Consider the following 26,842-nt stretch of genomic DNA (forward strand, 5'->3'; position numbering starts at 1 on the left):
TCGTATATTGTTCATGCAGCTGTAGCTCAATTTAATGTTGTTCTTGTTGAATACTTTTCTTAGGGTGTTGTCTTTGGGAAAGTGTCTTGTGATTGTTCCATCTGGTTTATATATATATATATATATATATATATATATATATATATATATATATATATATATATATATATATATATATATATATATTTATTGATATGAGCATAGGAGTGTATGAATACATAAAAAAACAGAATGTGGAAGCAACCTTAAATCAAACTATTAGCCTCTAAATATTAATTTTAAGGAGTAGATGAAGAAAATTCAACAAAATCCAGACTGCCACTGTTAATCAGTCACATCATTTCTTATTAATATGAGTGTAACAGTTTAAATACATAATAAATCAGAATGTGGAAGCAGGAATAAGGTTTGTATACCTCGATTTATTATTATTTTATCTTCATTGTGTCAAAATTATTGTTCCACCAGGTGGCAGAATTTACCCACTAGTTGACTGTATTCATCATTTCCTACCACAAGTATCCATCCATTTTACTACCACTTCATTTTATTTGGAAAGCCTGGAAATAACATGAATCAATAAAGTAGTGTCACTTTTCTTACTAAATGTAATCTTTCTTTCTATTTTGGAAGAAAAAAAAAATGTAGTCCATGTAATCGCAAATTATGTAAACTTAAATATTGTCTAATTATGCAAAAATATATGATCAAACATTCAAACCGTTTTTTAAATAGGAATAAATAATAATGATTTTGAAGAAAGTTAACCATCAAATTGTGCAATGTAAAAGTAGCAATGGATTTCATGGTCAAATTGTGAAATTTGCTTAAAGGAAAATGAAAAAGTATGTTGGAGTTGGGGTGTTGGTGGAGGGAACAGTGATAAAGTCATCTAAAATAATTAGTGTTAAAAAGGGGGCACATAAATATAAGAATATTATTCTTCCATCTGCTCCTTTCTGATCATGGAAATGTATAAGAAACAAAAAACAATGAATGTGTGAACTGTACGTGGCTTGTATATATGCATTTTCATGAAAGGAATACAAAGAAATGATGATGATGAAATTTACTGTGGTTTTTACAGCATTTTTATCTGAATGAAAAAAACTACTTTTTTTACTGTAATAAACTGTGGTGTCATTTTGACATTTACAGCAATACACAGAAAAATCTACACTTGTTGATTTGCGGTAAAACAAACAAAAACTGGCAGCTCAGGTGCCAACATTTTACAGTAAAATTTGAGTTTTTTTATTTACAGTAAAAAAAAAAACATGCACACTTTACAGTAAAATGCTGGCAACTGAGCTGTCTTTTTTATTGCAACTTACCATATTTTTTTACAGTTTAGTTTTAAAATAATCTACTAATAAAATGCATTAAAAAAATTGTGTAATAACAGTATTCATTGTTAGAAGCGGTCCATATATTTTTTTACTGTTTAGTTTTAAAATAATCTACTAATAAAATGCATTAAAAAATTGTGTAATAATAGTATTCATTGTTAGAAGCGGTCCATATATTTTTTTACTGTTTAGTTTTAAAATAATCTACTAATAAAATGCATTAAAAAATTGTGTAATAATAGTATTCATTATTAGAAGCGGTCCATATATTTTTTTTACAGTTTAGTTTTAAAATAATCTACTAATAAAATGCATTAAAAAATTGTGTAATAATAGTATTCATTGTTAGAAGCGGTCCATATATTTTTTTACTGTTTAGTTTTAAAATAATCTACGAATAAAATGCATTAAAAAAATTGTGTGATAATAGTATTCATTGTTAGAAGCGGTACATGTATTTTTTTTACAGTTTAGTTTTAAAATAATCTACTAATAAAATGCATTAAAAAATTGTGTAATAATAGTATTCATTGTTAGAAGCGGTCCATATATTTTTTTACTGTTTAGTTTTAAAATAATCTACGAATAAAATGCATTTAGAAAAATTGTGTAATAACAGTATTCATTGTTAGAAGCGGTCCATATATTTTTTTACTGTTTAGTTTTAAAATAATCTACTAATAAAATGCATTAAAAAATTGTGTAATAATAGTATTCATTATTAGAAGCGGTCCATATATTTTTTTTACAGTTTAGTTTTAAAATAATCTACTAATAAAATGCATTAAAAAATTGTGTAATAATAGTATTCATTGTTAGAAGCGGTCCATATATTTTTTTACTGTTTAGTTTTAAAATAATCTACGAATAAAATGCATTAAAAAAATTGTGTGATAATAGTATTCATTGTTAGAAGCGGTACATGTATTTTTTTTACAGTTTAGTTTTAAAATAATCTACTAATAAAATGCATTAAAAAAAATTGTGTAATAATAGTATTCATTGTTAGAAGCGGTCCATATTTTTTTTTACATTTTAGTTTTAAAATAATCTACCATTAAATGCATTTAGAAAAATTGTGTAATAATAGTATTCATTGCTAGAAGCGGTCCATTTTTTTGTTGTTGACATTTTTAGTTTTAAAATAATCTACTAATAAAATGCATTTAAAAAATTGTGTAATAATAGTATTCATTGTTAGAAGCGGTCCATATATTTTTTTACTGTTTAGTTTTAAAATAATCTACTAATAAAATGCATTAAAAAATTGTGTAATAATAGTATTCATTATTAGAAGCGGTCCATATATTTTTTTTACAGTTTAGTTTTAAAATAATCTACTAATAAAATGCATTAAAAAATTGTGTAATAATAGTATTCATTGTTAGAAGCGGTCCATATATTTTTTTACTGTTTAGTTTTAAAATAATCTACGAATAAAATGCATTAAAAAAATTGTGTGATAATAGTATTCATTGTTAGAAGCGGTACATGTATTTTTTTTACAGTTTAGTTTTAAAATAATCTACTAATAAAATGCATTAAAAAAAATTGTGTAATAATAGTATTCATTGTTAGAAGCGGTCCATATTTTTTTTTACATTTTAGTTTTAAAATAATCTACCATTAAATGCATTTAGAAAAATTGTGTAATAATAGTATTCATTGCTAGAAGCGGTCCATTTTGTTGTTGTTGACATTTTTAGTTTTAAAATAATCTACTAATAAAATGCATTTAAAAAATTGTGTAATAATAGTATTCATTGTTAGAAGCGGTCCATATTTTTTTTGTTGACATTTTTAGTTTTAAAATAATCTACTAATAAAATGCATTTTAAAAAATTGTGTAATAATAGTATTCATTGTTAGAAGTGGTCCATATATTTTTTTACTGTTTAGTTTTAAAATAATCTACTAATAAAATGCATTAAAAAATTGTGTAATAATAGTATTAATTATTAGAAGCGGTCCATATATTTTTTTTACAGTTTAGTTTTAAAATAATCTACTAATAAAATGCATTAAAAAAATTGTGTAATAATAGTATTCATTGTTAGAAGCGGTCCATATATTTTTTTACTGTTTAGTTTTAAAATAATCTACGAATAAAATGCATTAAAAAAATTGTGTGATAATAGTATTCATTGTTAGAAGCGGTCCATGTATTTTTTTACAATTTAGTTTTAAAATAATCTACTAATAAAATGCATTAAAAAAAATTGTGTAATAATAGTATTCATTGTTAGAAGTGGTCCATATTTTTTTTTTGACATTTTTAGTTTTAAAATAATCTACTAATAAAATGCATTAAAAAAAAGTGTAATAATAGTATTCATTGTTAGAAGCGGTCCATATTTTTTTTACATTTTAGTTTTAAAATAATCTACTAATAAAATGCATTTAAAAATTGTGTAATAATAGTATTCATTGTTAGAAGCGGTCCATATTTTTTTTTACATTTTAGTTTTAAAATAATCTACTAATAAAATGCATTAAAAAAAATTGTGTAATAATAGTATTCATTGTTAGAAGCGGTCCATATTTTTTTTTTTGACATTTTTAGTTTTAAAATAATCTACTAATAAAATGCATTTAAAAAAATTGTGTAATAATAGTATTCATTGTTAGAAGTGGTCCATATTTTTTTTTGACATTTTTAGTTTTAAAATAATCTACTAATAAAATGCATTAAAAAAAAAAAGTGTAGTAATAGTATTCATTGTTAGAAGTGGTCCATAACTTACCATATTTTTTTTATATTTTAGTTTTAAAATAATCTACTAATAAAATGCATTAAAAAAAAAAGTGTAATAATAGTATTCATTGTTAGAAGCGGTCCATATTTTTTTTACATTTTAGTTTTAAAATAATCTACTAATAAAATGCATTAAAAAAAATTGTGTAATAATAGTATTCATTGTTAGAAGCGGTCCATATTTTTTTTTTGGACATTTTTAGTTTTAAAATAATCTACTAATAAAATGCATTTAAAAAAATTGTGTAATAATAGTATTCATTGTTGGAAGCGGTCCATTTTTTTTACTGTTTAGTTTTAAAATAATGTACTAATAAAATGCATTAAAAATGGTGTAATAATAGTATTCATTGTTAGAAGCGGTCCATATATTTTTTTACTGTTTAGTTTTAAAATAATCTACTAATAAAATGCATTTAAAAAATTGTGTAATAATAGTATTCATTGTTAGAAGCGGTCCATATTTTTTTTTACATTTTAGTTTTAAAATAATCTACTAATAAAATGCATTAAAAAAAAAGTGTAATAATAGTATTCATTGTTAGAAGTGGTCCATAACTTACCATATTTTTTTTATATTTTAGTTTTAAAATAATCTACTAATAAAATGCATTAAAAAAAAAAAGTGTAATAATAGTATTCATTGTTAGAAGCGGTCCATATTTTTTTTACATTTTAGTTTAAAAATAATCTACTAATAAAATGCATTAAAAAATTGTGTAATAATAGTATTCATTGTTAGAAGCGGTCCATATTTTTTTTTACATTTTAGTTTTAAAATAATCTACTAATAAAATGCATTAAAAAAAATTGTGTAATAATAGTATTCATTGTTAGAAGCGGTCCATATTTTTTTATTTACATTTTTAGTTTTAAAATAATCTACTAATAAAATGCATTTTAAAAAATTGTGTAATAATAGTATTCATTGTTAGAAGTGGTCCATATTTTTTTTTGACATTTTTAGTTTTAAAATAATCTACTAATAAAATGCATTTAAAAAAATTGTGTAATTATGGTATTCATTGTTAGAAGCGGTCCATATCTTTTTTTGACATTTTTAGTTTTAAAATAATCTACTAATAAAATGCATTTAAAAAAATTGTGTAATTATGGTATTCATTGTTAGAAGCGGTCCATATTTTTTTTTGACATTTTTAGTTTTAAAATAATCTACTAATAAAATGCATTAAAAATTGTGTAATAATAGTATTCATTGTTAGAAGCGGTCCATATATTTTTTTACTGTTTAGTTTTAAAATAATCTACTAATAAAATTCATAAAAACATTGTGTAATAGTATTCATTGTTAGAAGCGGTCCATTTTTTTTTTTTTACATTTTAGTTTTAAAATAATCTACTAATAAAATGCATTACAAATTGTGTAATAATAGTATTCATTGTTAGAAGCGGTCCATTTTTTTTTTACATTTTAGTTTTAAAATAATCTACTAATAAAATGCATTAAAAAAAAAAGTGTAATAATAGTATTCATTGTTAGAAGTGGTCCACAATTTACAATATTTTTTTTACATTTTAGTTTTAAAATAATCTAATAAAATGCATTAAAAAAAAAGTGTAATAATAGTATTCATTGTTAGAAGCGGTCCATATATTTTTTTTTACTGTTTAGCTTTAAAATAATCTACTAATAAAATTAATAAAAACATTGTGTAATAGTATTCATTGTTAGAAGCGGTCCATATATTTTTTTACAGTTTAGTTTTAAAATAATCTAATAAAATGCATTTAAAAAATTGTGTAATAATAGTATTCATTGTTAGAAGCGGTCCATATTTTTTTTTTACATTTTAGTTTTAAAATAATCTACTAATAAAATGCATCAAAAACGGTGTAATAATAGTATTCATTGTTAGAAGCGGTCCATATATTTTTTTACTGTTTAGTTTTAAAATAATCTACTAATAAAATTCATTCAAAAATTGTGTAATAATAGTATTCATTGTTAGAAGCGGTCCATATTTTTTTTTACATTTTAGTTTTAAAATAATCTACTAATAAAATGCATTAAAAATAGTGTAATAATAGTATTCATCGTTAGAAGCGTAACTGTGATGTGGCCCTCAGTGAAAACCCTGTACCACCGTGCTGCTACCACAAACACACATAAGACAAATATATTGCAGGTCAAAAAAGAGATTTATTTTCCACTCCATCTCAGCTTAATAAGCAAAATATCCAAAGGATCTGTAGTTAGTTATCAAACAAGACAACTTAGAGAATATCATGTACAGTATGAGAGCACTGTAAGAATGCAGCAACATAGAAATAAGAAGGGATGAGATGGATGTAACGCTAAAATGTGTATCGACACATTTGTGGCTATGTAGTGTGTGTGTGTGTGTGTGCACATGCAGCTGAACTGTAATCAACATGACAGTGTTGAGACGTAATGAATGAAATAAACTAACTGCAACCGGTGCATCTCGGCCTATGTAAGTACTGTTAACAAATACCTTAAAATATTTTAAAACATGTCATCAACGATCAAAGTAAAAACAGTGTTAGCCCTCACAAATCCGATCGCTGTTCTCGGCCTCGAAGAACAAAAAAAAAAAGCAAGCAGAAATGACACTGGCCTCCTGATACAGTACTTACAGTGTGTAGAAAAACAAGAACATTGCACTTCAGTAAGTCGGGGATGAAAACATCACCAAAACTGAGCCATAATTCCAAGAAAAAAACCAAGCCTCAAAATGTCAATCACAATCGTCACTGCTCTTTTAGCGTCTGTTCACATGAAAATAAAAGCGTGTAGAGTTCACTGAGCTCTACGGTCAATATCTAGGAGGAACATACAAAAATAAAGATGGACAGTCAGTTTCTTCCCCTCTGCTACTATTAACAACAACACTGACTCTAAAAGATATATCTTTATACTCTTTAGTCTCTGTTAATGATTTACATCCAAAAATAAAACAAAATATTCAGCCTTTTTTTTTTTTTCCTTGTAATTCCCTGTTGAGTGCTTCGTAAGAAAGGTGTGGCCCAGTGAGTCCGTAGAAGAAAAGCACGGTGTCACAGCAGCATGGACTCCTGCATGGCGAACACCTCCTGTGCGTGCCTGTAGTGCGCGCCTCCAAACAGCTGGGGGGGGAGCTGTTGCCGCCGCTCCTGGAACGGCGTCCCGTAGCGCTGCGGGCCGTCACCGCTGTCGGGGAAGGTGAACGCCTCCACCGGGGACATTTGGGCCTTCTGGAAGCTGGGCGAGCGAGGCACCCCGGTGGGGGCCAGGACGGGGCGCTCGGGGACCCATTGGGGTTTGCCTTCAGGATGATACTGGAAGTTCGGCTCGCTTCCTGTTTGCCCCTCGAAGCTGTAGTCCAGGGGGGCGTGGACCTGTGCGGTGGAGGTGAGCTTTTGCAGGTAGATGGGGGTGGTGCTCCCTTGGGGCTCCAGCAAGGGTGCTCTCCGAGGGTTAGGGGCGGTGTTGGGTGGCGGATGCCTGCGGTAGGTGGCAAAATAGTTCACCAGAGCCCTCTCGGGAGAGTGGTTGGTGGGCGGTCGCCTGGTGGTGGCGTACATTTGATCCCCCGTCCTCATGTTGGGGGGTGAAATGAGTCGGGAGGGTGGAGCGTAGTGTTTGTAGCCTGGATGAAAGATGGGGACCTCAGTCGTCGCCCTGCCAGGGAAGTGCTGCACTGGAGGGGAGTGGTAGTGGCTCTGGTTTCCAGGGAACCCGGGGTAGACCCCTACGGGATGCTGGTGAGCAGGGTTGGAGGGTATCTGAGATGTTACTACACTGGATCCATAAAGTGGATCACCCTGCTGAGAGGACGGTACGCTGTAGGGGGTCTCGCTGCGAGGAGTCCTCATCCTGGACGGAGGTCTCTCCAGCTCCAGGATTTGAAACTCCTGCTCCGGCAGTCCTGGTACATTGTCGTACTGCGAGGCGTTAGACCCGCGGTTGGCGCCAGGAACAAAGTCCTTGGAGTGTTGTTGTCGGCTGGGCTGTTGGCCGTCGTCGGGACTGGAGGGCGCCGGAGACTCGCCCCGGCTCAGCTGGACCTGCCGGGCTGCCATTGCTTTGGCGGCTTCTAGCTTAGTCTCAGAGGGCTTGAACCAGCGAGGTGCGATGTCTCGGTGAGAACCGGAGACTGCGTTGGAGTTGTGGTGGGCGACGGCGTGACTTGGAGTCTTCCCTCGGTCCACGGCGGTCAAGTGCGGGACTGGGGTTGGTGCCGAGGGTGGCTCCACTTCGAGTCCCCTGAGTCGACCGTCCCTCATGTCAACCTTGCGGTGGCGTATCGACCTCTCCAGCGAGTCCCGCCGTAACCGACTGGGGGGACGACTATCCTGCTGGCGCTCCCGTACCGGACTGGGCTGCTTTGGAGGTTCGGCTGGCTCGGCGTGGCTCTGACCGTTGCCGACGTGGTTCATGGCAGCTGGCGCCAGCTCGGGAAGCTGCCCTAAGGGCTTCTTGGGGAACTCCTCCTCTTTACCTGGAAGACAAAAGCCGTGGAAGCTCATGAGAAGTCGACTCGGGAGAGCGGAGCGGAGTGTGGACGGCTGAAGACACGGATGAAGAGTCACAACGGGGGACATGGATTCATGCAATACGACTGCCATTGAGGATAAACGAGGAGAATTACATTCAGGACAACACATCATCTCCACAGGCAAAGAAGACCAAACACAGTTTCATGAGGATTCTGGTAAACGCTTCCTCAGCAACCACAGCTGGGTCCAGTGGGGCACAGGACCGTAAAGGCACATTTTTTACCAGCTGAAAAACAGTTTGTCAGTATTAATCCAGACACGGGACTTGGAAAGATAAGCAGAGAGATACAAAGAAGTGCTGCTGGACAGACAAAGCGACAAGACAGGACTGACTGATGGACATGGAGAGGCAAGACCAGTCAGGATAGCCCACCGGTTACTGTTGTAGGAGCAAATGTGGCCGCCGCTCACCGACGCGTTTTTGTAGTTGTTGGCTAACATTGTTCGGAAGAAGAGGAAGAGAAAGGGGTGAAGGAAGACACGTTAGAAGAAGCACACAAGCTAGTTGTCAGAATAATTATCACAAAACTTTCTGTTCCCATGAGTTCCCGGCAAGCAGACAAAAGCTGTCTTTGATCTTACCAAGCAAAAGGCTTGTAAACCTCCACTGTGTAGGATGGGAAGCGACATGAAGGTGTCGGTTTCTTTGATCTATTGTGATCCACAATGTCTTGACCCGAGATCTACAAAGCGGAGAGGGAGCAGGACCCGGCGCAAGCTCCAGGCACCTTTTCTTTGAACTGTTTTGTGACCGAGGGCAACAGCTTTTTACGACCCCCTCTCCCCTTAGAAACAGCCGTTGCCATGTAATCAGGGAAAGTCCAAATAAAAGAGGAGGCATGTAGAGTGTGGTGGAAGACTGTACAAGAGTACAGCCCAGACGTTTCTCCTCATGAGCCAAATTGAATCCTGTCTCTGTTTAATTCCTTGCTTCTTGTCTGTTTAATAGATGTCATCGGGGTTCGAACCTGACACTAGTCACGCCTCAGCAGGAAGCAGGTCGGCGGTGCAGATGCTACCGAGCTAATTCAGTGGTTCCCAAATATGCCCTCCTTTGGCACCCGAGGATGGCTTTGGGCCCAAATATTCACTGCCTGTGTATACAAAGGACAATAATCATATACCGGACCATAGGGCGCACCGGATTATAAGGCGCACTGCCGACGAGCGTGTCTATTCAGGTCTTTCTGCATACAAAAGACGCACCGGATTATAAGGCGCATTAAAGGAGTCATATTATTATTATGATTATTTCCTGAATGTAAAAGACTTCCTTGTGGTCTACATAACATGTGATGGTGGTTCTTTGCTCAAAATGTTGTATAGATGATGTTTTACACATCATCTTCAAGTCGCTTTCTGACAGTTGCTTCATGCGCCCTTTTGTGGGCCGGTCTTATTTACGTGCCTCCACTTGGACAGTGTCTTTTCCTTGATGTAGCGGTGTAGTGTGCAAGGACGAGAGTGGAAGAAGTGTCGAAAGACGGCGCTAACTGTTTTAATGACATTCACACTTTACTTCAATCAATAACGGAGCAGCATCTCCTCATCCGGGGCTCACTAGTGCATCAACAACGCCCGAAATGTGAACTCTCTAGTAACAAAAGTTCCTTGGGTGAATAATGTTAACTCACTACACCGGTATGTTTTAGCGCTTTCATGGCGAGTTCACTGACAGATATAAGTAAGAACTTTACACTACTTTATATTAGAAAGGGCAACAGTGGAGGATGAATGTCACATAACAAGAAGATAGAGAAAAAGAAGACTACAAAGGCGGACTTGCGCAAATTTTCAGGGCTTATGCAGATCACAAATACAGATCAGCAGGAACCAGAAGGTAAGAAAAGTTGCTTTTGCATAATATTGTGAAACAAAACACCAGATAATATGTCTGCTAATTGGTGCCATTTTGCGGTCCTTATACACACACTATAGTAATACTTGTATCTCTGACTACGGTAGCCGTAATGCGCCGACAATCCATCAAGCGGTGCGGGTTCAAAGTCGTACTAAAACATTTTGACAAATTTTTGAGCGCCGTGTGCTAATGTTCTTTATTTTCAATGAAATATTTAAAGTTTTGGTGTAGTTTACTGGCGTCATATTGCAGTCCGCACGTATCTCTTATGTGTGACTGCCATCTACTGGTCACACATATCATTGCACCATGTACCAAATAAAATTGCTTCAAGGTCGGTAAGCACAACCAGAATTATTCCGTACATTGGGCACACCGGGTTATAAGGCGCACTGTCGAGTTTTGAGAAAATGAAAGGATTTTAAGCATAGACATGTTAGAAGTAGACGCAGCATTGGCTGCTGTGACGTGAGAAATTGGGCCGCCATCTTGAAGTGGTGATGAGCAACCTAAACTGACAGTCGACAGGTAGAAAACAAAGATGGTGTTAAGCGTTTTCCTGCTCAAATGAGCGGACTGTTGAAAATAGGAATCGGGGGATTACTTTTCACAAGTAAGATTTAACATTAACGTACTATTGGTTGTATTCTGTGAAAGGAATATTAGCACAGAGTTGAGAAGGAGCAAAGATCTTCAATAGTACTGAAATCCTAGCCGCTAGCAAACAAGAGTATGACCATAATAGAATTGCTTGTCAATGAAATTAATTACATTTAAAAATGTCATACTTGAATAACATAAAGTTAAAATAAATGATGAAGATACAAATTGTAAGACAGAATTTGGTGTTATTCTGAATCCAGTGAAACAGATTGGTGGTTTTAGCTGATATAAAGACTTTCAGGTGTTTATATATGTTTATGTTGAAGTATTTGGCAGTCACTTTTATCCAAAGCGACATACATCAAAAATGCATACAAGACAATCAGTGTAAACATGATCATTTAAGGGAAGAATGTAATAGAAAATATCAATACAAAGTGTCAAGACAGAATAAACTGCAGCAACAGAGATACAGTCTATAAGATATATAGATATTAGTGGTGTAACGGTACGTGTATTTGTATTGAACCGTTTGGTACGGGGGTTTGGGTTCGGTTCGGAGGTGTACCGAACGAGTTTCCACACGGACATATTAAGTAGCGTAACGCACGTTGTGTAAACAATGCACACCGAGGCACAACACACGGCATGCTAGCAGCTAACGGGCTAGGATAGACTGACCATACGTCCTCTTTTCACCGGACATGTCCTCTTTTGCGGAGCTGTCAGGGCGGAGTTTCTTAAATGCCTCAAATATCCGGCAGTTTGAGTTAGGGTTGCGTGTATTTTCAATGTACGTTCAGGGTTAAGAAGGGGTTAAAAACAAAACAAACAGCAGCATTGGTGAGGGAGGGGCAGAGACAGAGAGAGAGAGAGAGTTATGATAAACGCCAGGCTCTGCTTTTTATCCATAGATTTATCACATTTCATTTTTTATTATCTATAGCAGGGGTGTCAAAAGTGTGCCATTTGCGGCCCGCAGCTAATGTTTTAAAGGCCCACGGCACATTCTAAAAATACTATTCAAATAAACAAAAACATAACAAAAGTGAAATAAAAAAGCTTAAAGGTTAAACGTAATTTAGAAAAAGTTGCAATGTTGACTAATAAAACAAAGCAGTTTTTGCTCAAAACATAATATTGAATCAAAATCAATGTTATTATGAATTATTGACCTATCCAAGGTTCCCATTACTTCACATCAAATATTACACTAAAACAAATATTTTTGGTGGAAGATTTTGCAAATTTGGTCAATGAATAACCCAAAAATGTAAAATTTGTTGTTTTCTTACTGTACCGAAAATGAACCGAACCGTGACCTTTAAACCGAGGTACGTACCGAACCAACATTTTTGTGTACCGTTACACCCCTAATAGATCTCTAATGTATTCATACATTGTTTACGTAGGATATACACATGTATATATAATCTAATCATATTGTTTCTTCAACTTCAAAATAGCTGACACTTCTCTGGGATTATATTCCCAGTTTTGATCTGCTCACTTATAGCATATAAGAATATTCTATTACTGTTAAGCAAACTATGAATAATAAAACATGTGTCTTTTATCCCTCACAAAGACAAAGAGCAGCTCGAAGACTTCTATGGAAATGCAAGAACCGAGACTCAGATTTCCCTCGCCCGGACGCGGGTCACCGGGGCCCCCCTCCGGAGCCAGGCCCGGAGTTGGGGCACGATGGCGAGCGCCTGGTGGCCGGGCCTGTCCCCATGGGGCCCGGCCGGGCACAGCCCGAAGAGGCAACGTGGGTCCCCCCTCCAATGGGCTCACCACCCATAGCAGGGGCCATAGAGGTCGGGTGCAATGTGAGCTGGGTGGCAGCCGAAGGCAGGGCACTTGGCGGTCCGATCCTCGGCTACAGAAGCTAGCTCTTGGGACGTGGAACGTCACCTCGCTGGGGGGGAAGGAGCCTGAGCTAGTGCGAGAGGTAGAGAAGTTCCGGTTGGATATAGTCGGACTCACCTCAACGCACAGCAAGGGCTCCGGAACCAGTTCTCTCGAGAGGGGCTGGACTCTCTTCCACTCTGGCGTTGCCAGCAGTGAGAGGCGACGGGCTGGGGTGGCAATTCTTGTTTCCCCCCGGCTCAGAGCCTGCACGTTGGAGTTCAACCCGGTGGACGAGAGGGTAGCTTCCCTCCGCCTTCGGGTGGGGGGACGGGTCCTGACTGTTGTTTGCGCTTACGCGCCAAGCAGCAGCTCAGAGTACCCACCCTTTTTGGATTCACTCGAGGGAGTACTTGAGGGTGCTCCCCCGGGTGATTCCCTCGTTCTACTGGGGGACTTCAACGCTCATATTGGCAACGACAGTGAAACCTGGAGAGGCGTGATTGGGAAGAATGGCCGCCCGGATCTGAACCCGAGTGGTGTTTTGTTATTGGACTTTTGTGCCCGTCACGGATTGTCCATAACGAACACCATGTTCAAGCATAAGGGTGTCCATATGTGTACTTGGCACCAGGACACCCTAGGCCGCAGTTCTATGATCGACTTTGTAGTTGTGTCATCGGATTTGCGGCCTCATGTTTTGGACACTCGGGTGAAGAGAGGGGCGGAGCTTTCTACCGATCACCACCTGGTGGTGAGTTGGCTGCGATGGTGGGGGAGGATGCCGGACAGACCTGGCAGGCCCAAACGCATTGTGAGGGTTTGCTGGGAACGTCTGGCAGAGTCTCCTGTCAGAGAGAGTTTCAATTCCCACCTCCGGAAGAACTTTGAACATGTCACGAGGGAGGTGCTGGACATTGAGTCCGAGTGGACCATGTTCCGCACCTCTATTGTCGAGGCGGCTGATTGGAGCTGTGGCCGCAAGGTAGTTGGTGCCTGTCGTGGCGGTAATCCTAGAACCCGTTGGTGGACACCGGCGGTGAGGGATGCCGTCAAGCTGAAGAAGGAGTCCTATCGGGTTCTTTTGGCTCATGGGACTCCTGAGGCAGCGGACAGGTACCGACAGGCCAAGCGGTGTGCGGCTTCAGCGGTCGCGGAGGCAAAAACTCGGACATGGGAGGAGTTCGGGGAAGCCATGGAAAACGACTTCCGGACGGCTTCGAAGCGATTCTGGACCACCATCCGCCGCCTCAGGAAGGGGAAGCAGTGCACTACCAACACCGTGTATGGTGCGGATGGTGTTCTGCTGACCTCGACTGCAGAAGTTGTGGATCGGTGGAGGGAATACTTCGAAGACCTCCTCAATCCCACCAACACGTCTTCCTATGAGGAAGCAGTGCCTGGGGCATCTGTGGTGGGCTCTCCTATTTCTGGGGCTGAGGTTGCTGAGGTAGTTAAAAAGCTCCTCGGTGGCAAGGCCCCGGGGGTGGATGAGATCCGCCCGGAGTTCCTTAAGGCTCTGGATGCTGTGGGGATGTCTTGGTTGACAAGACTCTGCAGCATCGCGTGGACATCGGGGGCAGTACCTTTGGATTGGCAGACCGGGGTGGTGGTTCCTCTCTTTAAAAAGGGGAACCGGAGGGTGTGTTCTAACTATCGTGGGATCACACTCCTCAGCCTTCCCGGTAAGGTCTATTCAGGTGTACTGGAGAGGAGGCTACGCCGGATAGTCGAACCTCGGATTCAGGAGGAACAGTGTGGTTTTCGTCCTGGTCGTGGAACTGTGGACCAGCTCTATACTCTCGGCAGGGTCCTTGAGGGTGCATGGGAGTTTGCCCAACCAGTCTACATGTGCTTTGTGGACTTGGAGAAGGCATTCGACCGTGTCCCTCGGGAAGTCCTGTGGGGAGTGCTCAGAGAATATGGGGTTTCGGACTGTCTGATTGTGGCGGTCCGCTCCCTGTATGATCAGTGTCAGAGCTTGGTTCGCATTGCCGGCAGTAAGTCGGACACGTTTCCGGTGAGGGTTGGACCCCGCCATGGCTGCCCTTTGTCACCGATTCTGTTCATAACTTTTATGGACAGAATTTCTAGGCGCAGTCAAGGCGTTGAGGGGATTCGGTTTGGTGGCTGCAGGATTAGGTCTCTGCTTTTTGCAGATGATGTGGTCCTGATGGCTTCATCTAGCCAGGATCTTCAGCTCTCACTGGATCGGTTCGCAGCTGAGTGTGAAGCGACTGGGATGAGAATCAGCACCTCCAAGTCCGAGTCCATGGTTCTTGCCCGGAAAAGGGTGGAGTGCCATCTCCGGGTTGGGGAGGAGATCTTGCCCCAAGTGGAGGAGTTCAAGTACCTCGGAGTCTTGTTCACGAGTGAGGGAAGAGTGGATCGTGAGATCGACAGGCGGATCGGTGCGGCGTCTTCAGTAATGCGGACGCTGTATCGATCCGTTGTGGTGAAGAAGGAGCTGAGCTGGAAGGCAAAGCTCTCAATTTACCGGTCGATCTACGTTCCCATCCTCACCTATGGTCATGAGCTTTGGGTTATGACCGAAAGGACAAGATCACGGGTACAAGCGGCCGAAATGAGTTTCCTCCGCCGGGTGGCGGGGCTCTCCCTTAGAGATAGGGTGAGAAGCTCTGTCATTCGGGGGGAGCTCAAAGTAAAGCCGCTGCTCCTCCACATCAAGAGGAGCCAGATGAGGTGGTTCGGGCATCTAGTCAGGATGCCACCCGAGCGCCTCCCTAGGGAGTTGTTTAGGGCACGTCCGACCGGTAGGATGCCACGAGGAAGACCCAGGACACGTTGGGAAGACTATGTCTCCCGGCTGGCCTGGGAACGCCTCGGGATCCCCCGGGAGGAGCTGGACGAAGTGGCTGGGGAGAGGGAAGTCTGGGCTTCCCTGCTTAGGCTGCTGCCCCCGCGACCCGACCTCGGATAAGCGGAAGAAGATGGATGGATGGATGGTGTCTTTTATCACGTATGACAAAAAAGCGCGTGACAATCAGTGGTATTCAGTGAGGTAAGATTAATTAAATGTTCATTGCTCCTGCCAAATGAATTGCACTGAGTGGAGCGGATCACCACTCCAAGATGGCGGCCCCGCGTCTCGTCAGCGCCAGTAGGCAGTAGCGCTCCATGCTGCGTACCCTTAGAACATGTCTATGGTTTTAAGTGCGCCTTATAGTGGAAAAACACGGTATGTGTTTATTTTGTGTACAAACCCCGTTTCATATGAGTTGGGAAATTGTGCTAGATGTAAATATAAACGGAATACAATGATTTGCAAATCATTTTCAACCCATATTCAGTTGAATATGCTACAAAGACAACATATTTGATGTTCAAACTCAAAAACTTTGTTTTTGTGCAAATAATCATTAACTTTAGAATTTGATGCCAGCAACACGTGACAAAGAAGTTGGGAAAGGTGGCAATAAATACTGATAAAGTTGAGGAATGCTCATCAAACACTTATTTGGAACATCCCACAAGTGTGCAGGCTAATTGGGAACAGGTGGGTGCCATGATTGGGTACAAAAGTAGATTCCATGAAATGCTCAGTCATTCACAAACAAGGATGTGGCGAGGGTCACCACTTTGTCAACAAATGCGTGATCAAATTGTTGAACAGTTTAAGAAAAACCTTTCTCAACCAGTTATTGCAAGGAATTTAGGGATTTCACCATCTACGGTCTGTAATATCATCAAAGGGTTCAGAGAATCTGGAGAAATCACTGCACGTAAGCAGCTAAGCCCGTGACCTTCCATCCCTCAGGCTGTACTGCATCAACAAGCGACATTAGTGTGTAAAGGATATCACCACATGGGCTCAGGAACACGTCAGAAACCCACTGTCAGTAACTACAGTTGGTCGCTACATCTGTAAGTGCAAGTTAAAACTCTCCTATGCAAGGCGAAAACCGTTTATCAACAACACCCAGAAACGCCGTAGGCTTCGCTGGGCCTGAGCTCATCTAAGATGGACTGATACAAAGTGGAAAAGTGTTCTGTGGTCTGACGAGTCCACACTTCAAATTGTTTTTGGAAACTGTGGACGTTGGTCCTCCGGACAAAAGAGGAAAAGAACCATCTGGATTGTTATATGCAAAGTGTAAAAGCCAGCATGTGTGATGGTATAGGGGTGTATTAGTGCCCAAGACATGGATAACTTACACATCTGTGAAGGCACCATTAATGCTGAAAGGTACATACAGGTTTTGGAGCAACATATGTTGCCATCCAAGCAACGTTACCATGGACGCCCCTGCTTATTTCAGCAAGACAATGCCAAGCCACGTGTTACATCAACGTGCCTTCATAGTAAAAGAGTGCGGGTACTAGACTGGCCTGCCTGTAGTCCAGACCTGTCTCCCATTGAAAATGTGTGGCGCATTATGAAGCCTAAAATAGCACAACGGAGACCCCCGGACTGTTGAACAACTTAAGCTGTACATCAAGCAAGAATGGGAAAGAATTCCACCTGAGAAGCTTCACAAATGTGTCTCCTCAGTTCCCAAACGTTTACTGAGTGTTGTTAAAAGGAAAGGCCATGTAACACAGTGGTGAACATGCCCTTTCCCAACTACTTTGGCACGTGTTGCTGGCATCAAATTCTAAAGTTAATGATTATTTGCAAAAAAATAAAGTTTATGAGTTTGAACATCAAATATGTTGTCTTTGTAGCATATTCAACTGAATATGGGTTGAAAAGGATTTGCTAATCATTGTATTCCGTTTATATTTACATCTAACACAATTTCCCAACTCATATGGAAACGGGGTTTGTAGAATTCAGATGGGATTTGATTTAGCTGTGCACAGAGGACATGTCAGCAGTGAGCACCTTCTATTGAACGTTGCTCTGGCATCTAATGATACTGTATGTCTGATGAAGACTTTGAAACAGTCTGTTGCTATCACGTCGCTGCCCATTCGAGAGAGAGTGTGTGTGTGTGTGTGTGTGTGTGTGTGTGTGTGTGGTCACGTGGTGGACGTTGCAGACACGAGAAAATAGTGAAAAAGTTCAAGCGTTCATTCATGCTCACATTCCTTTCCCAATATCAGTGTCTTTTTCCCTTCTTCAGCTTTTTGGATGTCTTTCTCCCCACCCCCCAGATTGCTGGCACCCTCCCGGGCCTACTTTGGGAACCACTGGGTTTAATGAGTGCTTAAATAGCTACCTGGTGCCGGCAGCTCCAGCTTGACCCTGCGGAGCTCCACCATGGAGGCCTGCAGCTGCTCGATCACAAAGTCATCCTCAAAAATAAAATTTTTGGACAAAGACACCTGCAGGAAGTCCACCAGCTCCTCCATGGACATCTTCATCAGGTTCTCTGTGGAGGGAGCAGCCCGGTTAGCATGGGTCAGAGTGCGGGGACAGAACTGAAGGGACCTACTCTTGTGCAGTCTGAGGACCGTGTAGGACATAGCGGGCAGAAGTCTTTCCCCCTCCAGGATGTAGATGTCCCAGATCCTGAGAGTGAGGGTGAAGGGAGTCTGCAAGGAAACGCCAACAATGTGGAGACGGTTGAGACTACTCTCATCAGTCCCTCCAGGGTTTCACAGGCTTCTTCGGGGGGATTGTTGCGGCATAAAATGCTGGATTTTACAGCATTTTTAAAAGTACTTTTATAACGCTTTTTATTATTATTTTTTATTTAATATTTATTTCGGATTTTGAATTTTTACAACGCATATACATTGAAATGTTGGAAATGCAAATGCCCACAAAAACAGGGGGAAGGAGACAACAACAAGACACATTTCAATAAGACTAATCTTAATTAGTGGAGAAAAAAAAAGAAGTACACATATTAGGGGTGTATCGGTACACAAAAATTTAGGTTCGGTACAGACCTCGGTTTAGAGGTCACGGTTTGGTTCATTTTCGGTGCAGTAAGAAAACAACAAAATATACATTTTTGGGTTATTTATTGACCAAATTAGCAAAATCTTTCACCAAAAATATTTTTCTTAGTGTAATATTTGATGTGAAGTAATGGGAACCTTGGATAGGTCAATAATTCATAATAACATTGATTTTGATTCAATATTATGTTTTGAGCAATGACAGTTTGAAAAAAAAAAAAAACAGCTTTGTTTTATTAGTCAACATTGCAACTTTTTCCAAATTACATTTAACCTTTATTATTTCACTTTTGTTATGTTTTTGTTTATTTGAATAGTATTTTTTACAATGTGCCGTGGGCCTTTAAAACATTAGCTGCGGGCCGCAAATGGCACACTTTTGACACCCCTGCTGTAGATAATAAAAAATTAAATGTGATAAATCTATGGATAAAAAGCAGAGCCTGGCGTTTATCATAACTCTCTCTCTCTCTCTGTCTCTGCCCCTCCCTCACCAATGCTGCTGTTTGTTTTGTTTTTAACCCCTTCTTAACCCTGAACGTACATTGAAAATACACGCAACCCTAACTCAAAATGCCGGACATTTGAGGCATTTAAGAAACTCCGCCCTGACAAAAGAGGGCATGTCCGGTGAAAAGAGGACGTATGGTCAGTCTATCCTAGCCCGTTAGCTGCTAGCATGCCGTGTGTTGTGCCTAACCCGAACCGAAACCCCCGTACCGAAACGGTTCAATACAAATACACGTACCGTTACAGCCCTAATATATATATATATATATATATATATATATATATATATACCTTCTCTGTTGCAGGTCCCAACTTTGGAATAATCTCCCTCTCCATGTGAGACAGGCCCCTTCTTTGGCTACTTTTAAGAACCTTCTTAAAACCCATTTTTATTCACTGGCTTTTAACCCAGCATGAGACTTTAAACTGTTTTTAACTTTTTTAACTGTTTTTAACTTTTTAACTGCTTTTTATCTAACAAATTGTTCTTAGGATAATTTGTACCGTATTTTTCGGACTATAAGTCACAGTTTTTTTCATAGTTTGGCCGGGGGTGCGACTTATACTCAGGAGCGACTTATGTGTGAAATGATGAACACATTATAATATTATTGATCTCATTCACGTAAGAGACTAGACCAGGGGTCGGCAACCCAAAATGTTGAAAGAGCCTTATTGGACCAAAAATACAAAAACAAATCTGTCTGGAGCCGCAAAAAATTAAAAGCCATATTACATACAGATAAATTGAATTAATATGACTTAAAGGAAACTAAATGAGCTCAAATATAGCTACAAATGAGGCATAATGATGCAATATGTACATATAGCTAGCCTAAATAGCATGTTAGCATCGATTAGCTTGCAGTGACCAAATATGTCTGATTAGCACTCCACACAAGTCAATAACATCAACAAAACTCACCTTTCATGCACAACGTTAAAAGTTTGGTGGACAACATGAGACAGAAAAAGAAGTGGCATAAAACACGTCCTAGAAAGTCGCAGAAAGATATACATGTAAACAAACTAAGGTGAGTTCAAGGACTGCAAAAATTAGTAGGACAAAACGGCGCTCGCCAAATACTCGAATCAGTGAAGCATGTTTAATACAAACAGTGTGCTTTATAACAATTAGGGAGGTTTGTGTCATGTTTGTCCTCCTACAGAAACCATATTAAAACAAAAAATATTTTTTCCCCCTCAACTTTTTCCATTTTTCATACATTTTTGAAAAAGCTCCAGAGAGCTACTAGGGCGGCGCTAAAGAGCGGCTCTAGAGCCGCGGGTTGCCGACCCCTGGACTAGACGTATAAGATTTCATGGGATTTAGCGATTAGGAGTGACAGATTGTTTGGTAAACGTATAGCATGTTCTATATGTTATAGTTATTTGAATGACTCTTACCATAATATGTTACGTTAACATACCAGTTGCTTATTCATGCCTCATATAACGTACACTTATTCAGCCTGTTGTTCACTATTCTTTATTTATTTTAAATTGCCTTTCAAATGTCTATTCTTGCTGTTGGCTTTTATCAAATACATTTCCCCCAAAAATGCGACTTATACTCCAGTGCGACTTATATATGTTTTTTTCCTTCTTTATTATGCATTTTCGGCCGGTGCGACTTATACTCCGGAGCGACTTATACTCCGAAAAATGCGGTAATTGCTTTTTCAATGTGTATTTTACTTCTGTTTTAAATGTTATTTTTTAGTCTGTCCTTTGCCTCTATTTCTTTGTGGTGTACAGCCCTTTGTTCTTCAACTGTGCTTGTTTTTAAAGGGCTTTATAAATAAAGTTGGTATGGTATATATGCATATATATATATATATATATATATACAAACCTCGTTTCCATATGAGTTGGGAAATTGTGTTAGATGTAAATATAAACGGAATACAATGATTTGCAAATCATTTTCAACCCATATTCAGTTGAATATGCTACAAAGACAACATATTTGATGTTCAAACTCAAACTTTTTTTTCACTGCACGTAAGCAGCTAAGCCCGTGACCTTCGCTCCCTCAGGCTGTACTGCATCAACAAGCCACATCAGTGTGTAAAGGATATCACCACATGGGCTCAGGAACACTTCAGAAACCCACAGTCAGTAACTAAGGATATCACCACATGGGCTCAGGAACACTTCAGAAACCCACTGTCAGTAACTACAGTTGGTCGCTACATCTGTAAGTGCAAGTTAAAACTCTCCTATGCAAGGCGAAAAACGTTTATCAACAACACCCAGAAACGCCGTCGGCTTCGCTGGGCCTGAGCTCATCTAAGATGGACTGATACAAAGTGGAAAAGTGTTCTGTGGTCTGACCAGTCCACATTTCAAATTGTTTTTGGAAAATTGTGGACGTTGTGTCCTCCGGACCAAAGAGGAAAAGAACCATCCGGATTGTTATAGGTGCAAAGTGTAAAAGCCAGCATGTGTGATGGTATGGGGGTGTATTAGTGGCCAAGACATGGGTAACTTACACATCTGTGAAGGCACCATTAATGGTGAAAGGTACATACAGCTTTTGGAGCAACATATGTTGCCATCCAAGCAACGTTACCATGGACGCCCCTGCTTATTTCAGCAAGACAATGCCAAGCCACGTGTTACATCAACGTGGCTTCATAGTAAAAAAGAGTGCGGGTACTAGACTGGCCTGCCTGTAGTCCAGACCTGTCTCCCATTGAAAATGTGTGGTGCATTATGAAGCCTAAAATAGCACAACGAAGACCCCCGGACTGTTGAACAACTTAAGCTGTACATCAAGCAAGAATGAGAAAGAATTCCACCTGAGAAGCTTCAAAAATGTGTCTCCTCAGTTCCCAAACCTTTACTGAGTGTTGTTAAAAGGAAAGGCCATGTAACACAGTGGTGAACATGCCCTTTCCCAACTACTTTGGCACGTGTTGCAGCCATGAAATTCTAAGTTAATGATTATTTGCAAAAAAAAATAAAGTTTGAGTTTGAACATCAAATATGTTGTCTTTGTAGCATATTCAACTGAATATGGGTTGAAAAGGATTTGCAAATCATTGTATTCCGTTTATATTTACATCTAACACAATTTCCCAACTCATATGGAAACGGGGTTTGTATATATGATTGTAGCTGAGATAGGCTCCAGTACCCCCCGCGACCCCGAAAGGGATAAACGGTAGAAAATGGATGGATATGTATATGTATATGTATTAGAGATGCGCGGTTTGCGGACACAACCGCGCAGTCCGCGGATTATCCGCGGATCGGGCGGATGAAATTTAAAAAAAAAAGATTTTATCCGCTCGCGGGTCGGGTCGGGCGGATTAATTAGATTTTTTTTTTTTTTTGCGGGTGGCAGTTAAACCAATTCGGAAATATATATACATAGTTAAATGTTGTTACCCACATACGAAAAACGAGCAGGCACCTGCTGCATATGCCACAACAGAAGAAAAAAAAAGAAAAGAGATGGACACTTTTACGGAGCGGAGAAGGGACGCCTCGCCGGGGTCCGGGACCGAGGCCCCTTCCCCCGAGAGGGCCCCACCGGGAGCCGTAGATGAGGCGATCCGCGAGAAGGGCCCGACGCACGTCCAGGGTCACTACCGCGCCCACCGCACCGACACCCCGCCTCGTCCGCTTTCGCCGCGGCCGGCGTCACGCGCAGCAGGTAAGCAGCTTACCTGTCCGCCACCCCCGTGGCCGGGGGCTCGTAACATGGGTCACTCCGCGCGCTCCGCCCGCGCAGCTTACCTGCTTGCCACCCCTGTTGCCGGGGGCGCGTAACAGGGGTCACTCCGCGCGCAGTGCGCTCACGAAAGGGGTGGGGCTCACCCTGGTTGATATAGACAGCAGGACGGTGGCCATGGAAGTCGGAACCCGCTAAGGAGTGTGTAACAACCCACCTGCCGAATCAACTAGCCCTGAAAATGGATGGCGCTGGAGCGTGGGCCCATACCTGGCCGTCGCCGGCAGCGAGACGCGCTTGGAGGTGCGCTCAGCGCGGCTCCCATATGATTGCGCACTGGTGTGCGTCTGGGTCGTGACAGCGTGGCACGCGCAAGTCTGTGCTCCATTGGATTAGTCTCCTTTCTTTAACAGGCAAAAGCTTTATAACCTCACCATACCTGCCAACTTTTAAATCAGAAAAACCTAGTAGCCAGGGTCCAAGGGCCGCAGGCCCCGGTAGGTCCAGGACAAAGTCCTGGTGGAGGGTTCAGGGCTTCGCCCCCCGACGCAAAATGATTATTAGCATTCAGACAGGTTAAAATGTTGCTAAAACCATCACTTTTCTATCAGTCACAGTGACTTTTCAAAACAAAAATATTACAGCAAAAATCATATGGGTTGATTGACATGTTTATTCTGTAAGCTAACTTCAATAGTTTGAAATTATTTTGACAGTTAATGCCAGTTATCCTGTCAACCTTTCACAAGACTTCAATTTGTTAATTGAAAGTATAAATAGTATAAACACTTTTAACAGTATGTCGTGCTGTGAAATACAGCCGACACGCGCACCAAACACGAAGCAAGGCCATGGTGCAAGAAAACAAAGGACTTCTTTCATTTAAGGTTTGTGATAAACCATCAAACTCATTCGTTAAAAGGACTCTATAGTAATATAAAGCGAATTTTTCTGGACATTATCATGCAAGAAAAGTTTATTTTTGGGATCGCGATCACCGCGTAATGATTTTTAAAGGTTGCATTACATTATTAACTGTCCCATGTGATCAGCCAGTGCGATTGGAAGTCCATGCTCAATTATTGCCTCCGTAAATAAAACTTCGGCATTTATCACATCCAAAGAATCTGTTTGGGCGACGAAAAACGTTGAAAGTTTTCCACTTGTATCGCTAGCAACGGCATTAGACTTGTGTTTTTTTGTCCCAACGTGGTCTTTTACATCGCTAATTCCTCCGTGTCCGATCGAAAAATCTTGTCTGCACAAGGTGCAATTCGCGTAGTTTTCACCCTTTTTTTTTTTTTTTTAAATTAATATTAGATATATAACAACGGGCGGATGGCGGGCGGGTGCAGTTCTGATCAAACGTTACATCGGGTGGATGGCGGATGGTTGACGACTTTCTGACGCGGTTGCGGATGAAATAAATTGCCTATCCGCGCATCTCTAATATGTATATGTATATATATATATATATATATATATATATATACATATACATACACAAATACAGTTAAGTGTTATGAAATTAATGCTTTTGTTGGTGATTTTATAAACTTGCAATGAGTGGTTGTATTGTGGTCCTGACTAGGGTTGCAAAGGGGTGGAAAGTTTCCAGTAAATTTACTAGGGGAAGTAAAGCTCGGGAAGTTTGGAAATTTTGACTATTTTTTTGATGATTCAAAGTTGGACACCAATCCATCTTATTGTGTAGAATCCGCTAATGCAATGAATGCCACACACAAGATATAAATAGTCATCTAACATAGCGGTGATTGTTGTTGGTAAATGAGTGGACGATGACTAATAAACGAGTGAATGAATGAATCTCGTTCAAAGTAAACAAGGAAGTGAAGACGTGGGACGATGCAGGGTGACATTTGATTAGACCAGGCCTGGGCATTTATTTTGACTCGGGGGCCAAATTTAGATTAAAAAAATGCGTCTGGGGGCCGGTATATCTATTTTTAGGAACACTAATACAAAACCTCACAATAATGTCTGATTGAAAGCTAAAAACTTCATGACAGACCACCTTAAAAAACAGAATGGAATTAAAAACATTTTTTACTGAATGAGACACCCAGAATGTAGATGAAAATAAAGAATGTTACAATATTAATAACTATGAGGGATAAAACAGTGAATATTGACAACATATGAACGTCACACCCCCTCTCCATCCACATATTTTACAATCAAGTGAAACAACAGAAATGCAACAAAACAGTGATATATAAACATGAAGGCTAAACACAAACCCAGCTACAATCTGATATATGTGATATATCACTAAGCTTTACAACTTTGAATTCTCGCAAACGAAACCTAAAAAACGGGCCAAGTGATGTCATCCGGGGCCCTATTTACAGACAGTTTGCCGTATTTTGGTGAGGCAGTAAAAATGTTGTAAAAATCTTCTTCCACGTCTGTCCCTGACACCCACACTTCAGGCTCTGGAAACACTCTGTGGAAACACTCCCCACCCACACTGCTTGGTACCTCGTCTGACCTGCTGTGACTTACATTACCATAGTAACTCATTAGATTACCATAGTAACTAGTTAGATTACCATATTAACTAATTAGATGACCATAGTAACTAATTAGATGACCATAGTAACTAATTAGATTTACCATAGTAACTCATTAGATTTACCACAGTAACTAATTAGATGACCATAGTAACTAATTAGATTTACCATAGTAACTAATTGGATGTACCATAGTAACTAATTAGATGACCATAGTAACTAATTCGATCTACCATAGTAACTAATTGTATTTACCAGAGTAACTAACTGTATTTACCATAGTAACTAATTAGATTTACCATAGTAACTAATTAGATGACCATAATAACTAATTAGATGACCATAGTAACTACTTAGATGACCAAAGTAACTAATTATATGCCCTTAGTAACTAATTAGATGCCCATAGTAACTAATTAGATGACCATAGTAACTAATTAGATTTACCATAGTAACTAATTGGATTTACCATAGTAACTAATTAGATGACCATAGTAACTAATTAGATTTACAATAGTAACTAATTCGATTTACCATACTAACTAATTAGATGACCAAAGTACCTAATTAGATTTACCATAGTAACTAATTAGATGACCAAAGTAACTAATTAGATTTACCATAGTAACTAATTAGATTTACCACAGTAACTAATTAGATGACCATAGTAACTAATTAGATTTACCGTAGTAACTAATTGGATTTAACATAGTAACTAATTAGATGACCATAGTAACTAATTAGATTTACCATTGTAACTAATTAGATGACCACAGTAACTAATTAGATGACCAAAGTAGCTAATTAGATGACCATAGTAACTCATTAGATGACCATAGTAACTTATTAGATTTACCATAGTAACTAATTGGATTTACCATAGTAACTAATTAGATGACCATAGTAACTAATTAGATTTACAATAGTAACTAGTTAGATTTACCATAGTAACTAATTAGATGTCCAAAGGAAGTAATTAGATTTACCATAGTAACTAATTAGATTTACCATAGTAACTAATTAGATGAGCATAGTAACTAATTGGATTTACCATAGTAACTAATTAGATGACCATAGTAACTAATTAGATTTACAATAGTAACTAGTTAGATTTACCATAGTAACTAATTAGATGTCCAAAGGAAGTAATTAGATTTACCATAGTAACTAATTAGATGAGCATAGTAACTAATTAGATGAGCATAGTAACTAATTAGATGACCATAGTAACTGATTAGATGAGCATAGTAACTAATTAGATGAGCATAGTAACTAATTAGATGACCATAGTAACTGATTAGATGA

General features: G+C 39.3%; 1 protein-coding gene across 4 annotated transcripts in view; it reads right to left on the minus strand.

Annotated features, from left to right (window-relative positions):
• Positions 1–6,253: 6,253 nt before the first annotated feature.
• usp6nl (USP6 N-terminal like) overlaps positions 6,254–26,842 on the minus strand; it is a 90,951-nt gene continuing 70,362 nt past the window's right edge. For all 4 annotated transcript variants that reach the window (XM_061961310.2, XM_061961313.1, XM_061961312.2 and 1 more), the window contains 3 exons: positions 18,340–18,439; positions 18,124–18,276; positions 6,254–8,567 (listed from right to left, as the gene is read on the minus strand). In XM_061961310.2, the coding sequence (XP_061817294.1) occupies positions 7,144–8,567; positions 18,124–18,276; positions 18,340–18,439 (1,677 nt within the window). In that variant the 3' untranslated portion in view covers positions 6,254–7,143. The remainder of the gene's footprint in view (positions 8,568–18,123; positions 18,277–18,339; positions 18,440–26,842) is intronic.

This window comes from Nerophis lumbriciformis, linkage group LG05 (assembly GCF_033978685.3).
Source record: "Nerophis lumbriciformis linkage group LG05, RoL_Nlum_v2.1, whole genome shotgun sequence".
NCBI classification, from domain to species: domain Eukaryota; kingdom Metazoa; phylum Chordata; class Actinopteri; order Syngnathiformes; family Syngnathidae; genus Nerophis; species Nerophis lumbriciformis.